Raw genomic sequence first — 16,451 nt, 5'->3', positions numbered from 1 at the left:
CAGTAATCTTGCTGCTGGCAGTAGAAAGGTGCCTCTTTCTTCCAGTTTGATTGTTTTTCTGTACCCTCCTGTAATATAGTCTAGCCTTTTTACCTGGCTAAAAAATAGAATCATGGAATCATGGAATAGTTTGAGTTGGAAGGGACATTTTATAGGTCATCTAGTCCAAATCCCCCTGCAATAAGCAGGAACATCTTCAATACAGCAAACATGGTGCTAAGCAAAATGGAACAACAGAGGCAAAAACTTCTTTCTGAACTTAGCTAAACATAACAAATAAGGTAAAACTCTTCTTGGCTTTGTCCTTTTTTTAAGCAGTTGATTCACCAATTATTCTTTTATATTTGAGAAAGTTAATACTAGTTCAACATATTCAATTCATTATTAATTTACTGATATTTGAGTGTAATATTAATTCAAAAAGGAAATACTTTTCCTTCCATCTTGTGTCATATTTTAACAGCTTTTTTTTCTTCTACCTCAGCCTACCTTTCTTTGTCCCTCTGAAAGCAAAATGAGTTTCTTAAATCAGCTAGACATTCCGTGACTGTAAATCAACCTGGCCTTTAACCTGACTCAAGGATCAGATCTTCAATTTAATAGTAATGTTTATTTAATATTTTCTAGCTTTTTGTACTGAACATTTCTACTGGATGGGAGACAACAAGGACACAAATAGGTTTGAAAGGTGGCAGAGGACAAGTACCTTTTCACCAGCCAAGATTTTGGCTTATAAATATATAAAATGAAAAAAGTATATTTGCATATTTATTTGATAGAATTCAAAATATATGTGTTCATCAGGGGAAGAAAAAAAAAGAAAAGTAATGCCTTTTTCCATTCATATCATGGCTTTTTTTCCCCTTTGAGTAACAAAATTGTACCTGTGGGCTTTTTTTAATGTGGGATGCCAGTCTATGTCCCCAAAGAGCTGCCCTGTGATGAAGAATGAGCTGAATTTGATAACTTCCATTCAAATCCTTCTTCTGTGAAACCTCACATTTAACAGCATCTAATGGAAAGGGAGATTTTGTTCCATTTTTGTAAGAGAGGTTTCTCTCTACCTGATATTTGCTGAAAGATCTCTCACTCATTTGAACAGGGTGATTTTCTCCTTGGAGACTTGATGGCTATGGGGCAGATGAATACATCCTGGCTGTATGAGGAACAGTTCTGTTCTCCTTCTCTCTGCAGGTGTATGATGGGCCCACTGTTCATTCTCGTCCCATTGCAACATACTGTGGTGCAGACCCTGCTTCTTTTGCATCCTCTGGCAGTTCAATGACAATCCAGTTCCAGTCAGATTCATCTGTGACTGGAAAAGGCTTTCTTTTGGAGTGGTATGCAGTGGATGCTTCTGCTGTTACACACACCATTGCTAGAGGTGGGTTATCAGTGGGTTGCACAGTTCAAAGTGATACTAGCCCGTGATACACTCAGCTGTACTTAAAGAACTCCAAACCAAGTTCTCCACAAGAGAAAGCCCTACTATTAACCAGGGAAAGATTCGGTGACATTTTAATTAAACATTTTAATAGCTTTTTAAAACAATTTCTAGGGACTCTTAGATATACTAGTTTACAGCGTTCTAAAATAAGCATGTTGTTGGACGGTCATTTTTCTTTACACGGGTATTTCATTAAATCTAAAAATTTGATATTCTTTCATGAAAAATTATCCCTCTTGAAATACCATTCTTAAATCACTGGCCATTGTGATATGAAACCTTTCATTATAATACATCTCATATTCATAAATAAAGAGAATATGCTCAGTATCATCAGGTACCTCTGACAAAAAGCTCCTGGAAGGAGATGAAATATGCTTCTTGTGCCAGTGACTTTCTCTGAGCAAGTGCAACAAGTAAAAGTTAATGTCTTCTTTCTAAATCTGAAGGCAGATTTCTGGGGACAGAGGTACTACAGATTCCTGGGGCTCTGCACTATAGTAGCAGTATGTAAGGGAAAGCACTGTGCTGGGAGAGCACTGAGCCCAGCAATGACTTTGATCAGCTTCATTGTGATCTAAGCATGTAGCTGAGACATCATTAGTGGAGAAAAAAAAATACTTCCATTTCAAGAGGGTCTAAATTGTTTCTGTATTGTTGGTTATGTATGCACCATTCCTTTCTGATACACAATCTGTGTTAAGCTGTGGTAAATACTCTGAGGTCATTTGTTAGATATTCGTGGTGAAACAGGTCACATCATTGCTGCACCAGGTAGCACAGGAACATCCTTACAGATCAGGATTTTCAGGTACTCCCAATCCAAACTGAAGTTGAAGAATTCCTGCATTACTGTGACTACATCACTGTGCCCTCATTATGCTTAATTATAGGACTGTCATCTTATATGAGGGGAGAGTTCGGTTTAAAAAGAGGATGTTTTCATTTTTGTCTTCTTGTACATGACAGGTGCATGTGGAGGGACTGTAACAACTGAAGAAACACCTTCATTCCTCTTCTCACCGGGCTGGCCCATGAATTACAGAAATCTTGCTGACTGTGTGTGGCTTATCAGAGCTCCAGGATCCACCGTGGAATTCAATATCCTGGCACTAGACATAGAATCTCACAGCTCATGCAACTATGACAAACTTGTCATCAAAGATGGTGAGTAGCCAACATTGCCCTACCTTGACAGCATGCAGTACAGACCCAAGGTCCCAATAGCTGCTTAAGCAATCTAGGTGGCAATGGGAACATGCTCTCAATCAGTACTCTTCCTTGATTCTGAGACATTCTGGTAGTTAATACAAAATTAGCAAAGTGTAGAAAAATATTTGGTGGTCTATAAAAATATTTCTTAGTCCGTAAGGGATTAAAGGTCTTAAAAAGCATCTTCCTAAAAGAAGATGTGAGACACAGCAACAAGCAGGCAAATGTGAACTGATTTAGTTTTAACACTCATGTATTCTTCTGGTCTCAGGAGACACGAGTCTTTCCCCAGTGCTGGCTACTGTCTGTGGACGAGAACCTCCTGGGCCAATAAGATCAACTGGAGAGGCAATGTTCATCCACTTCATGTCAGATGCAAGTGTCACTGGAGCTGGGTTTAATGCCTCTTATCAAAAAAGTAAGATATGCTTCTCTTATCCCCAGATAAATGCCTACCTTGCTGCTAACAATGGGGTAAGAAAAGACAAGACCTTGGCATTGTTAACAGTTGTGTACAGTCTATCTAATTAATCACACACACCAATAATTTGCATCTCATGAATATTTATTAATAAACATCTGACTCTGCAAAGGTAAAGTTTGCTATTTGCACAGCAGTATAATGCAACAAAGCATGATTCAACCAGACCAGTCACCTTTCAGAAGGAAGAAAAGTGTGTGCCTAAGCTTATAACAGCTCAGCTAAGAGTGAAAGAATGCCTGACTAAGAGAGGGAAATAAATGACTCAAAGCATAGACACAAAATATAAAGAGACAGATGCAGAAAGCTGTATAAGTTCTATCAGGACTGTCAGCAATTTCCAGTGACAGTCTTCCCACATGCACCCAGGAATGATAACAGATTCCTGAGTGGGCTGAGCCACCAAGGAAGGTGTTAGGACAACAGTGAGTCAGCGAAGTTTATCTAACTGGCAGCTGGAGTAGGTGGCAGTGGTTTGGTCCATGGCTAGAAGCAATGTCCTCAGACAGTGTAATGATATGCTCATGCCATGGGAGGTCCTTGACATGGCTGCCTGCTTACTCATCTACTAAGTCTGAGAACTGAGTCTCACTGTCAGCAGTTTTGGTGTGTGTCATCTTGCAATCTACTGGCTTGTATTTTGGGACATCATTCATCATGTGCCTTGCTCTATACCCCTCAACTCTTCATACACTTGTTTCAACATTTTTTTTGCCTGTCACATCTTTTAGTAGACAGGGGTTTTCTCTAAGTGGTTAGGTGAATGGTTGACACTAATATTTTTCTCTTTACTTCGACTTGTTTTTCTCAGGTTGTGGAGGCTATTTGCACACGAGCAGGGGTGTGATAGCATCCCCCAACTACCCTCAAGACTATGCTCCTAATCTGAATTGTTCCTGGCATGTAGTGGTAACCGCTGGATTTATCATTGCTGTTCATTTTGAACAGCCTTTCCAGGTTAAGAGTGAGGATACTTCCTGCACCCTTGGAGATTACATAGAGGTGAGGTTATTGACTCGGTCACCCAATCCTCAAAGCTATAAAAGCTACTGAATCTTACAGATTTCAGTGTTAGTAAGGCAGCCCAGGGTGTCACAGCATGCAAACACCAAAGGCAAATACCATGGATATTATTTCTCTTTTTCTCTCTCTCTCTGTGTCTTATTTATTGCTGTGCATTAACTAATCACTAGGTTATTAATTTCCCCTGTGCCTGGAAGAACTAAGATGGAGTGTGCTCATTCCAGGGCTGTTTTGTTTTGAAGTGACATTAGCAATTTCTCTTCTAGCTGAAGAATGGGTTAGATAATGCTGCTCCACCTTTGGTGTCTGCAAGAGGGAATGGACGGTATTGTGGAAGCAGCCCCATCTCAACCATGTACACCACAGACAATCAGCTGTTTGTCCACTTCATTTCTGACAGCAGGAATGAGGGTCAAGGATTCAAACTGATATATGAAGCTAAGAGTCTAGGTAAGTCTAGGTAATAAGCCTAAATTCTGCAACTCAGATATATATGTAACTTGGAGTTTGTCCTCTTAATGGAAGTTCTTGTTAAAAGTCCCAACCCTGGTAAAATCATATATCTGCAAAAATGTCCTGTAGTGCATAACTTCTGATCTGACGCTCAAATTTCTCCTTTTTAAAGAGTGTCAGGTCACAGAACCTGGAGATATTAAAGTTTAAAAAAAAATGGAAACATTTTAGCAGGGAAATAACACCTGTAGTTAGGAAGAGACATTAAAATTCATGCAGGAAAAGAAAAAAACCCTGGAAACAAGAACATTATTTTGAACATATAGTATACGCAGTGCAACTGCTAAATTATGTTAGGGATTATTCAGGCTAGTATGTCTAGAAAGGTGACAACACTTCTCACAAGTTTTATTCCCAGCTGAGAAAATAACATTACTTGCCAGACCTAACTTTTTTGAAAGAATGAAAAAAATGGAGGCTCAGGTCCCAGGAATAAATCAGGACCTTGGTATTTGCAGGTTTTCCACTGTATTCATGGCACATGCCACTGAGGACACGTATTTAGATATACTGTTAAACAGTGTATCTAAACACAACTGAGGTGACCCCTCTATCTACTCAAATTTTTAAGTGCTTGATTTTTGCTTATTTTCCCTGCTACCCCAAAGAATCTTTCTTCTGGTGGATTCACAGGGAGAATCAATGAAGCTCTACAATAGCATTTCTACTACTTCAATTTATGGAACTTGACTAAAGCCCTGTGTTAAACCAGTATTGCTACAACATAAAGTGTTGTTTTGATGGAAAAGTTACGGTCAAAATAAAGATATTTTTGTGGGATAAAGGACCTGAACAAAGCCTCATGTTTGCTCTGACTGGAATTCCTCACACATTCATTATTTTCTCAAGCAGACATTTCAGTTTTTGGAAAATAGAAGTGGGGAACGATTAACAGAAATATTGATGGGTCTGACTTGTGGGCTTCCTAGCTCTTTGGAATTGGGATAGAAACAAGGCAAGAAATATGTTTTCTGCTTGTTTTAGAAGCAATCCAAGGAACAACTAATAGCAGTTTAATTCATGGGCCTGAACATGTGGAAATGAGTAGGGATAGGTAAACAGGAGCACAGAAACATAGGATTCTACTGCATTAAAATGTTTTCTCATGGTAAGCAATAAAATGTATTTGTTTTTTATGAAACTGTATGACATCCAAAGGAAACTGTTGGAATATAGTGATGACTCATATTTTTGGTGGCTCACCCGTTTCCTTTACATGTTGTTTTTTTATTGCTGATCTTCTCTTTACCAGCTTGTGGAGGGAACATTTATATCAATGATTTCAACCCCAGTGGATATACATCTTCCCCCAACTATCCGAGCAATTACCCCCCGCATGCTGACTGTGTCTGGACCATAACTGCTCCCAATGGACATGCAGTAGAGCTGCAATTTGAAGATCAGTTTTACATTGAACCTTCACCAAAGTATACATCTGCATTATTTTACCTGTGTTTCTTCAGAGAATTAATTCTGAATCTTCTTTCCCTGTTACTTTCTCTAATTCCTCCCAGAGAACACTTCTAGATTTCCAATCCAACGTGGTTAGGAAATTTTTGAGAGATCACTGGAGCTATCAGGCCACTGGTTTACATTCCTAGAACTTTGCAGTGTATAACAGAAATTAATATAACTGACAAAGTGGAAACATCCATGGTAGAAAGGTGCTTTCTGTAAAATCAGTGCCCTCTAGTTCTTTTATATTCAGTATTTAGTTTTGCAGTCATTTGGACTCTCAGGTGCATTTAAAGCCAGTGGATTGCCACCATGACACTTTGTCTCCCTCCTCCATTGCCTGGCTGCTGGTCTGCTATGGGTCTACACATTTTGCACACCCTGCCTGAAGCATAAAACAAGGCTAGTTTCCAGCTGATGTAACTTCATTGATTAGGGCTGGACCACTATAAGGCAAAGGTGAGCATCATCTGTGAGACCACCTCCAGAAAAAATGGTGAAAGATAGAGAATTCCAAAGGTATCCTTTCTGGTTTCCCAGGACACTGCACCATTATGAAAGCAAAGTTGTTAGATAAGACATTTTGGGTCTTTCTATGCGCAGCTAAGTAACCCCCAGATTTGAATTTTTATTCCCTTAATCTGTGGTGTTGTTCCTTATTTCAACACTCATCAGTGAGACTTAATAGGGAATATCAGCTGAATCTGAATGCTGCAAATAAAAAATATTAAAGATGGTCACAACTACTTTGCCAGTACTGTTCATATCTCTTCCCAGAACTTGCTTCTGTCAGATCTGGTCTGATCATAGGCTGAGTTTTAGATAAATCATTCTCAATGCTTCTAGCACTTCTTTTTGATTCAATTATTACATAGTACAATGGATTACGAAATTGTTGATTCTGTCCTGGTCACACTGCATGGAAACTGATCTAATTCACTACAGCTTCGTGGCTTTGTGCACATGCTGAAATGATTTTGAAGCATTACTGCCATACATTGAACAGAAAATTCTCTCCTCTTCTAGCTGCACTTCCAGCTACCTAGAGCTCCGCAGTGGTGCTGACACCACCGCCCCTGTCATTGCCAAGCTGTGCGGAGGTTTGATGCCAGGCTCGCAGAGATCCTCAGGAGCCGTCATGTACCTGAGGTTCAGGTCTGACAGCAGCACCACACACGTGGGATTCAATGCTAAATACTCCATTGGTAATGCTTGCATTTATCAATTTCTTGATTTTAAAGAAGATTTTGGTCTCAACTGTTAGAGATTTGTAATAGGGTTTAAATCAGATCTGTGGGCTGACAAATGTCAGCATGTTCTGCACTTAGCAAGCAGTGAAAATTAGGGAAATATGAATAGGAAAGTACTCAGAGACGTGCAGCAGTGAAAACAATGACTGGATAACCTCAAAGGCAATTATCAGAGGAGGAGTAGAAAAAAAGTCAATAAGGATAAAGTCGTGTAACATGGTTTGATTTTCTGTGCGCAAACCTAATGTCACTTTCATGAGCAGGATTCTGAGGGAGAATGCAAAGATCAGCTGAAAACTGGCAGGAGAAGAACAAATTAGGAGCTTTTCTATGTAAATGTAAATCAAACTATAATGACAATGCTGCTAGGCAAACAGAGGTAGCAGAATAATGGACTGAAAAAGGAATTGAGAAGCATTATTTGTCAGTTGGAAAGAGAAATACTTTAAAATTATTTGCTCTCAAACTGCAAAAACAGGATTGGAAAGCACTAGCAAAGTTTTAAAATTAAAGAAAAAATAGTCTTTGGTCAGACTGAGAAATATGCTACTTTTTTGGTTTTGATAATGTTAATAATCTTCAAAGAATAACAGCTATTATGTTAGTATCACTCATATAGGAAAGTCTAGGATTGTAAATATATTGTTTTAAAATATATTAACAGTGGAATATATTGGTTTTACACAGAATTTTGCTGATTGCATTAGATCTCAAGCACTTAAGCCAAAATAGTGTGCTATTTCTGAATATGAAAACTGAAGGAACCTGTATATATATATATACTTAGTATATGAAGCCACAACTTACATTTAACCCTACTGAATTTACAGAATCTTAGCTGGATGCCAGTCATCCTGACACAAAGCACTGATCACTCAGAAGAGGAGACAGTAAGAACACAACTGGTATTGCCATGGCAAGATTGTAACAGACAGACACAGAATTCACTGTAAAAAAAATTCCAATAAATTCCTCCTGGAAATATTGTTTCATAGAATCATAGAATATCCTGGGTTGGAAGGGATCCACAAGGATCATCGAAGTCCAACTCCTGGTCCTGCACAGGACCACCTAAAGACTCACACCATGTGTCTGCAAGCACATGTTGGCTGTAAGCCTTATTAATACAAACTTACGTTTGCAGGTACCACAGAGAAATGAGTGTTCAGAGAGAGAAAATTAAAAATGAAACTTTTGAAGCTGTTTTACAAATTGTGAAATGATCAGTTACCAAGGCATCACAAGGAGTGGAATGTGAACAGGAAGGGACAACAGGAGAGTCTAGACCATAGCTGTAGGCCCATACCAGGAGTCAACTTCTGCCAGTCATAAAAAATTTAGATCCATGCTTAGCAAGCTGCATTGCTTTGTAATTTATCTGATGCATCTTTGCAAGATTTTCTGCTAAATATGGACACAGGTGAAGATTAGATTGAAAACTGTGAATTTGTTCAAGTTATAAAAGATACGACAGAGAGGAAGGGTTGCTTGCAACGGCAGGGGACATGTGTGTGTGAAAGAAAAACAGCAACAAAAAACAAACTAGGACTGGTTGAATTAGCTGGAGAACATGGAATATTTTTAACTGGAAAGCAATTCCTGTTTTATTGCCACAGTTAGGGAACAAGTCAGTTGTGCCTTAGCTTTAGCTCTTGTTTAGGAGAATGATCATCTTTATGAGGTCCTTCAGTCAACCAAACAATATTCTTTCTTTTGCAGCTCCCTGTGGTGGGACAGTGATAGGACAAACTGGCATCATCAAAAGCACGGGGTATCCTGATGTTCATTATCAAGACAACCTGCTGTGTGAATGGTTTCTGCAGGGGCCCAGGGGCCACTATCTTACCATCAGACTAGAAGGCCTAGATATTCAAAACTCCTCTGAGTGCACAAATGACTTTGTGGAGATCCGAGAATACAACGCTTCTGGTCAGAGAATTATTTTGGTGTTTGTCTTTCCCTCCCCAGTACTACTATGAAACCTCACCAGAGGTTCCTAAAAGCATTTCCCTTTGGGTACAGAGTAAACCTTTTCAATATACAGTATTTGCTTTTGTCTGCCTTGCTTGCTGATGCAAAGTGAGGCAAACAACCCCCTTCTATTTGCCAGCAATAACTTGATTTTACTGGTTAACTCCTGCCTGTCCAGTTAAACTAGAAAATGATCCTTCAATATAAATATAAATATAAATATGAAATATTGATATAAAACTGTCTTTCTGTATGTGATTTTTGCAGGAAATTTGTTGGGCAGGTACTGTGGTAATACTCTCCCTGATGCTGTGGACACCTCTGACAGTTTTGCTTATGTCAAGTTTGTCACTGATGGATCAGTCAATGCCCGAGGATTCAGACTGCGCTTTGATTCCAGTACTGAAGGTTGGATTTGTAACGTTGTGAGATACTTTGAGGAAGCAACATATACCACAGACTGTATTGCACTAACAGAGCATATATTGTAGATCACTTTTTCTTGGAGGGGTGTGTTATTTGCTCTTAAATATAAACTCAGGGGTAAATATGAATAGAGTTCTCTGGCAACTACTTAGCTGAGATGAAACTTTGTGAAGCAAGCAGTCTCCTGCTATAATGGGTGTTGCCATCAGTGGTAGGTCTTGCACAATGAAGCATACTCTTCCACTCCTTTACTCTTCAGCAACTAGTCTAGAGTTGTCCTAACATACCCTCCCCATATCCCTCTTGAAGAGCAAGAAGGTAGAGAAATGCTGTAATTTTCCTTTATGTTATTCTGTCCCTCTAAGGTGAGTGGTATTCTTAAATCTCCCTAAAATCAATAGTTTTTAACCCATGGGTTTTAAGCAGAATCACAGAACTGCAGAAACACTGAGGTTGGAAGGGGCCTCTGGAGATGAGGTAGTACAACCCCCTGCTCAAGCAGGGTCAGGTAGAGGAAGTTGCCCAGGATTGTGGCCAGTCAGGTTATTATATTGTTACCTTCCTGTCACTCTAAGACCCTGCTTGTTCTGTGTAGCTCTGCCCAGTCATCTGAAGGGCAGAAATGTCTCAGTCTTGCCACAGTGAGAGGCTTGTATCACTTCACATCAAAGCCTATGTGTCACTCATAGGCTTCTGAAGCCTGGGATGAGCCCTTCAGAGAAGACAATATTAATAAATGGACTAAAAAGAGCTGCTTTGGTCAGTTAATATTCAACTGCATTTATGGCTGAGTGATAAAGACTGGCAGGAATGTAGCTGTTTAGGTAAATATGTGGACAGGGTAGGCCAATCAAATTAACCTCTCAGGATCTCTTTTTCTTGCATTATTGGGGTTTTTTTGCTATAATTCTATAAGCAATGCTTTACTGTAAGAAGTGTCCTAATACTTGGGTATTTCAGAATGTGGTGGGGATCTCACTGCCCCTGTTGGAACATTTACTTCACCCAACTATCCCAACCTATACCCACATAACCGAGTGTGTGAATGGAGGATCACAGTGGAAGAAGGACGACGTGTGACACTAACCTTTAATGATATGAAAACTGAAGACCACTGGAGCTGCTCATCAGATTATGTGGCTGTGAGTATTGGGTGTAAAGGCAGAAATTGCTCTTCCTAATCCCTTTATGGAGTACTAGTGGATGTAATAAAGCTGAAATGTCACTTCTAGGTCTATATATGGTTTAAAGACAAATAATTTAATCTAGGGAAAACAGATAAATGGGAGAACGTTACCTCTGTAGACCATATAAACTCATCTGCTTGTTTTAGAGTGTGGAATTTTTGAAATTGTGGCCAAGGCAGAGTGGAAGACTTGGAAAAAATAATTGGAATTATCTCTTTATCGATTATGGAAAAAGGTTCTGGGTTTTTGAAAGCTTTCAAGGTCTCTTTTCTGTGGACACAAAGTCCATCAGTCAGTTCCAGGTCTCTTTTGACTTTGGAGGTTGCTACTGCTGTTGTTACTTACTGCTGTCAATTGAAAAAGAAAAAAAAAGAGAGAGAGAGAAAAAGCCAAGGATTGCAATAAATGACTACTACTGGGTGGGACCTTGTATATTCTGAAAGAAAGATAGGGAGATCTCAGAAAACTCTACCTCTTTATCACCCTCGATCTTCAAAGGGATAAATATTGGTTATTTTATCATGTTTATTTTAGATTTCTGGTTATTTAGTGAAAAAAAAATTATCAAACCTGGCATCTAGACCTTAACCTGATCAGATGTACAAATGCCTGAAAAATGTGATTCCTCTATAAAATTGCAGAAATGAGAGATAGATTTAGTTTCCCATTTGTTCAGATTAGCAGTGCAAACACAGGAATTAACTGTAGGATGATCAGAAGCCAGCCCATGCACAAGCATGGGGAGGGGTGAAGTAGCTATCCCTTGGGATTTGTAGATGATGTTTCCCTTGTTTTCCTTCACAGATGCTTTAGGCAAAGCATTTGGAGCTGGCTTTTTATAAATTAATGATCTCTTAAAGGAAGATTTTTCCTGCTAGCTTTTATGCATTCAACACTCTAACAAATTCCAATTCTCAGTGGGAAACATCATTTCAGCCTTGCTTGCACTGCTGAGGCAGTCGTAGAAAGAAGGAAATTAACTCTTAGCCTAAGGACTGTATGAAAGAAACTGAGAAAAATACCTCTGGATCATCAAAAAGTGAAATGTTTGAATTAATCAAAAACACCCACCAGCACTCAATATGTTGAAGTTTTTGATAAAGCTGATGTTGGCTTTAACAAGAATACAAAGGCAATGATTTGAAATGAAATAAACATGATCAGTATCTTATTAAGTGATTGAATATATAAATATTAAGCTAAACTGCAGTATTCTTCCCAATAAAACTATTTCAATTTCTGTTTTTAAAAAGGAAAGAGACAGAGAGAATATGTTTGTGTTTCATCAAAATGAGCAAGTTATTTTTAATGTTTTGCTTCAGGGCCTCCTCCACTCAAGGCAATGCAAGTTTGTGCCAAGGTTTGGAGTAGTTTGAGAACTAACCCGCTGTGAGGGACATCAGTGAACCTCATGTTAAAGATGTGAAACACTGTTAAATGATACAGGAGATGCTCATCAGACTACTATATATTGATCTCATAAGAGTTTACTCTGACCCCACAGGTTTACAATGGCCTTAGACAGAATTCTCCCCGGCTGGCCAAGCTGTGTGGAGAGGTAAATCCAGGCACTGAGGTGAAATCCACTGGAAACACAATGAAAGTCATTTTGGTGACAGACATGTCCCGTGCAACCAGAGGTTTCAGTGTCTCGTATACATCTAGTGAAGATGCAGGTAGTGTATGTTTTTGAATTAAGTGGTTGATCTTTGGTGAGCCATGCCATAGGTAAAGTACTGGCACATATAACAAAAAATTACCTAAACAGATAACCAATTTCTGATACCTTTTTTCTCTTACATCCCTGGATGGGAATAGATATGGATCACAGTCCCTGCTCTCCCTACTGTTCTATTGTTTTGTACTTGGTCTTGAGTAAGAGATGGTATGAAGTGGCCTTATTCCATGAAAATTTCGAAAAAGCATAGTGCCATAGACAAATTGAATAATTCAAGTGCTTCCTTATTACTCAGGGGTGTAATTAATTTATTGTAGCTTGTGAAATAGTGCAGCTAACCTACTTTTGCAAGCTCAGCCTCCAGAGAGGAGGCAGCTGCCAGAGCCTTACTACTATATCCTTGAGTCTTTTGAACTTGATTTTCCAACTCCCACCCCAAGCATCCTACTGTAGCATGAGTGTATTGCTCTTGAGGGTGTGTTTCAGAAAAATTTTCTCTTGAGTCTCAAATTCGTTAATGAGCAGGGCTGAGCAATACTGAACTGAAGCTGTAGTGAGATTTTATTGAAATGTTAAATAATGCTTGTTGTATTGATAGTACTGTTGAAATATTTTATTTGATACTGTACATAATTGTTCTTTGCTTTACACGTGTTTTTAAAGACTTGACAATAAATTCCAGGACAATAGGCAAGAATTCTCTTGTACATAGCAGTAAATTATGAAAAATAAGAAGATGGAAAAGGTTTTGATCTAATCAGGACATGTGCTTTCTGACATGAGCATATCTGAATAAACAGGGGCAAGATTTCACTTCATACAGGAATTATTACTATTTTTTAATAAACTGTATTTTGTTTCTGCAGTTTGTGGTGGAATCCTGGTGGGACATGTAGGTGGGAATTTCTCCTCTCCTGGTTATGATGGCATCAAAAATTACACAAATAACCTGAACTGTGAATGGATAATTGAAAACCCCTCCCACTATAATTCATCCATTTATGTGTCTTTCGAGGATTTCCACTTGGAACATCACCAGAACTGCCAGTATGACTACCTAGAGTTACGAATAGGTTTGTATGTTCAGCAGGAGAATGGATAAAGCCTGTCAAGATTCTGGTCGTGCAACTCCGTTTGTGCCAATTCTTGTTCATTTATATTTGCAGAGAGTGGCTATTGTAGAATCTATACATTTGAGAGTGTTCACATTATGCCTTCCATGTTGCATCCATGACTAGGAGTGGGATTTCACTACCAGAGTAATTAATGCATGCATTTGGTCACCTTTTCTTTCAGGGCAGAAAATAGAAAACTGGATAGGTATGTTAGGAGGATAAATTATTTTGGTGTTTGCAATACCAACCTAACTCTCTCATTACAAGGGAAAACATGAACTTCATCTTCCTTGAAAGATGGAAGTTAGAATGATCAAAATAATTTATTTGGTTCACTGCCCATTCTCTCCCTGGTCCTGCAATGTCTCCAGGGACAGCAGGAATGGAGTAAAGAATGCTTTAATTATTCATACTCTCTGGGCTGCATACCCCATTTTTGTAGTCTATAAGATGATTCTCCAGAAAGGAATCCATATTTCCTGTGCGACTGCATCACAAAATACAGTCTGAAGCATTTAAAAGGAAAATAAAAATCACAGGATTAATGCACCAATAATATCTCTGCATATTTGTGCATCTTTTGCTATCTGCAAGAACAGCAACTGGAAATGTCATATGAAAGTCACTCAGCTAATGCCAGGTGTAGTATGAAAGCTGCAGCTGTCTCCTTCACTGAGGGCTGTATCTGTGAGTCCCAGAGAGAGCAGGTTCTAATTTACCAGGAAATCAATTCTGAAAGATGTGAAAAGGTTGAGAGCGGGAATCCTTTACATCCTTATTTGCATTCACTTGAGCAAGAGCTTTTGATTGTGTAGCATTGGTTTGTCCTCTGTAGAGCCAGAGCATGCATAGCTGCATAGCCTAGCAGTTCTCTCCCATGTATGCACTGGAGCTGGGGAATAATAGAAAGAAAACTCAGATAGAGAAATAATAAAATATATCTGCTTTGTTACACATCCATTCCCACTACTCACTTCATCATGGACCTCAGGCCTCCAGGCAATACAGTCAGAGGAGAGGGGAGAAAGTGTAGTCTTGTTTTGCTCTACACAGTTTTGTCATCTAAATAGTAATGTTCACTTCAGCCATTACTAATGGAACTTCAGTTTCACAACTAGTCTTGTGTCAAAAGCAGAATGCCCTAACTCATATGTGTATGCTGACAAGCAACATTTAATGAGCACTGAGATGCAAATAGTGCAGAATATCACTAGACTCAGGCAGGTATCGTTTAAGACTCTTGACACAGCAGATGTGTAGTTGGGGAAAGGTCCAATTCAACAATAAGTTACCCAAGAGACTCCAAATGAAGCCAAGATGTGCAAAATTCTTTTGTGATACCCATACAGTACATGTCATGGTACTCAAAGAAAAAAAAGGAAAAAAGTGGAATTAACTGTATGTATTCACTGATAAATATTTAAGCTAAATAGATAAAATAAATATTTTAAATTTCTTAGGATAAGGGTTTATATTGAGTTATTAAACTATCAGGTGTGTGCATGTAGTCTGTACACGGTAATACAACTGAGCATACTGCTACAGTGAAATAAACTCTTAACTTTTGGCTTTTGTGGAAACTCTTGGTTTTGTCTTTCAGACCATTCCCTTCAGTTTGAATAATATCTTACAGCACAGTATTTCTGTTTTCGTTTTCTGTTTATCAACAGTCTAGTTCTCTAGCCAGCTGGCCATTCATGAAAGCAATGATAGGTGTCACTTTTCACACCGTAGAGACTGAGTAACCTGCGCCACATCTGTCACACAATCACCTCATAAGAAGTGCACAAATCATATACTTCACATACTCAAAGTAGATATTACTATTTTTTCCTGAAAAAGTGGTAATATCATTTATCATGAGTGCCTTCTGCTTGTACAGCTCAATATCAATATCAATGCATGTTAACAAAGCAGTTTGTAGCCATTCTCTTTGTATTTTACATTAATAGAATTTTATTATATGTCACTTTTTATCCTTGTGCTTCAAGGCATTTCAAATGGTGGCTGCATCACCATATATGACAGAAACATGAAGTCACTCAACCATGTGACTTAGAATAACTGTGAAAGGGCTTTGAAGAACACCCAAAATTTCTCCTTCTTGCTCCACTGCAAGAACAGTCTGTCATTACATGTGGAGCTACAAGTTGCTTTTTGAATAGAGATTTTTAAGACCATTAGCCTACTATTGTTAGAGAAGTGAACTTGGGAATGGCATTGCATGGATGTCATGGGGAATGCTATTACACTTCTTTTCTTTCTCCTAATAATTTATCAGTAATAAACAGAAACTGATACTTTTGCCAATGTGACGGATAAGAGCTTACACCAACATGAGCAAAGTTGCAGTGTCACAGAAGTATAGTGGACTGTGTTGTGCTTCCTTTTAGGTTTCAAGGATTTGAGCAAATGCTGGCATTTTTTGCCATACAGAGAACAATATGTTGATCTCCCTAGGAAAGAGATGCCTACTGTTAATACAGCAGTGACAGCTTGTTCATGGATGATGCACATCCCTATATGGTAGAAAACTCAAAATCCCTGTTGACTTTAATGAGGATGTCATAAAAACAAAGATTCAATAGGTTTCCATGTGTTACAGTCCTTGGGTCATCTCTTTCCAGTGTTCTGACCCCCAAAAGTCTGTAGTTTTGAGGCAGAACAATGAGGGTTCTGATGAGACATACAAA

The 16,451-nt window shown here is 38.7% G+C and overlaps 1 protein-coding gene across 1 annotated transcript in view; it reads left to right on the top strand.

Annotated features, from left to right (window-relative positions):
• Positions 1 to 16,451, top strand: part of CUBN (cubilin) — a 143,453-nt gene that overhangs the window by 90,013 nt on the left and 36,989 nt on the right. Inside the window, exons 39-50 of the mRNA XM_018075753.2 lie at positions 1,195 to 1,384; positions 2,417 to 2,614; positions 2,931 to 3,077; positions 3,952 to 4,142; positions 4,430 to 4,613; positions 5,929 to 6,103; positions 7,158 to 7,336; positions 9,101 to 9,310; positions 9,620 to 9,760; positions 10,739 to 10,920; positions 12,470 to 12,641; positions 13,510 to 13,716. Of these exons, the coding sequence (XP_017931242.2) occupies positions 1,195 to 1,384; positions 2,417 to 2,614; positions 2,931 to 3,077; positions 3,952 to 4,142; positions 4,430 to 4,613; positions 5,929 to 6,103; positions 7,158 to 7,336; positions 9,101 to 9,310; positions 9,620 to 9,760; positions 10,739 to 10,920; positions 12,470 to 12,641; positions 13,510 to 13,716 (2,176 nt within the window). The remainder of the gene's footprint in view (positions 1 to 1,194; positions 1,385 to 2,416; positions 2,615 to 2,930; positions 3,078 to 3,951; positions 4,143 to 4,429; positions 4,614 to 5,928; positions 6,104 to 7,157; positions 7,337 to 9,100; positions 9,311 to 9,619; positions 9,761 to 10,738; positions 10,921 to 12,469; positions 12,642 to 13,509; positions 13,717 to 16,451) is intronic.

This window comes from Manacus vitellinus, unplaced genomic scaffold (assembly GCF_001715985.3).
Source record: "Manacus vitellinus isolate BGI_N305 unplaced genomic scaffold, ASM171598v3 scaffold_3_pilon, whole genome shotgun sequence".
NCBI lineage: Eukaryota > Metazoa > Chordata > Aves > Passeriformes > Pipridae > Manacus > Manacus vitellinus.
This window is presented reverse-complemented; position numbering and strand designations above follow the sequence as displayed.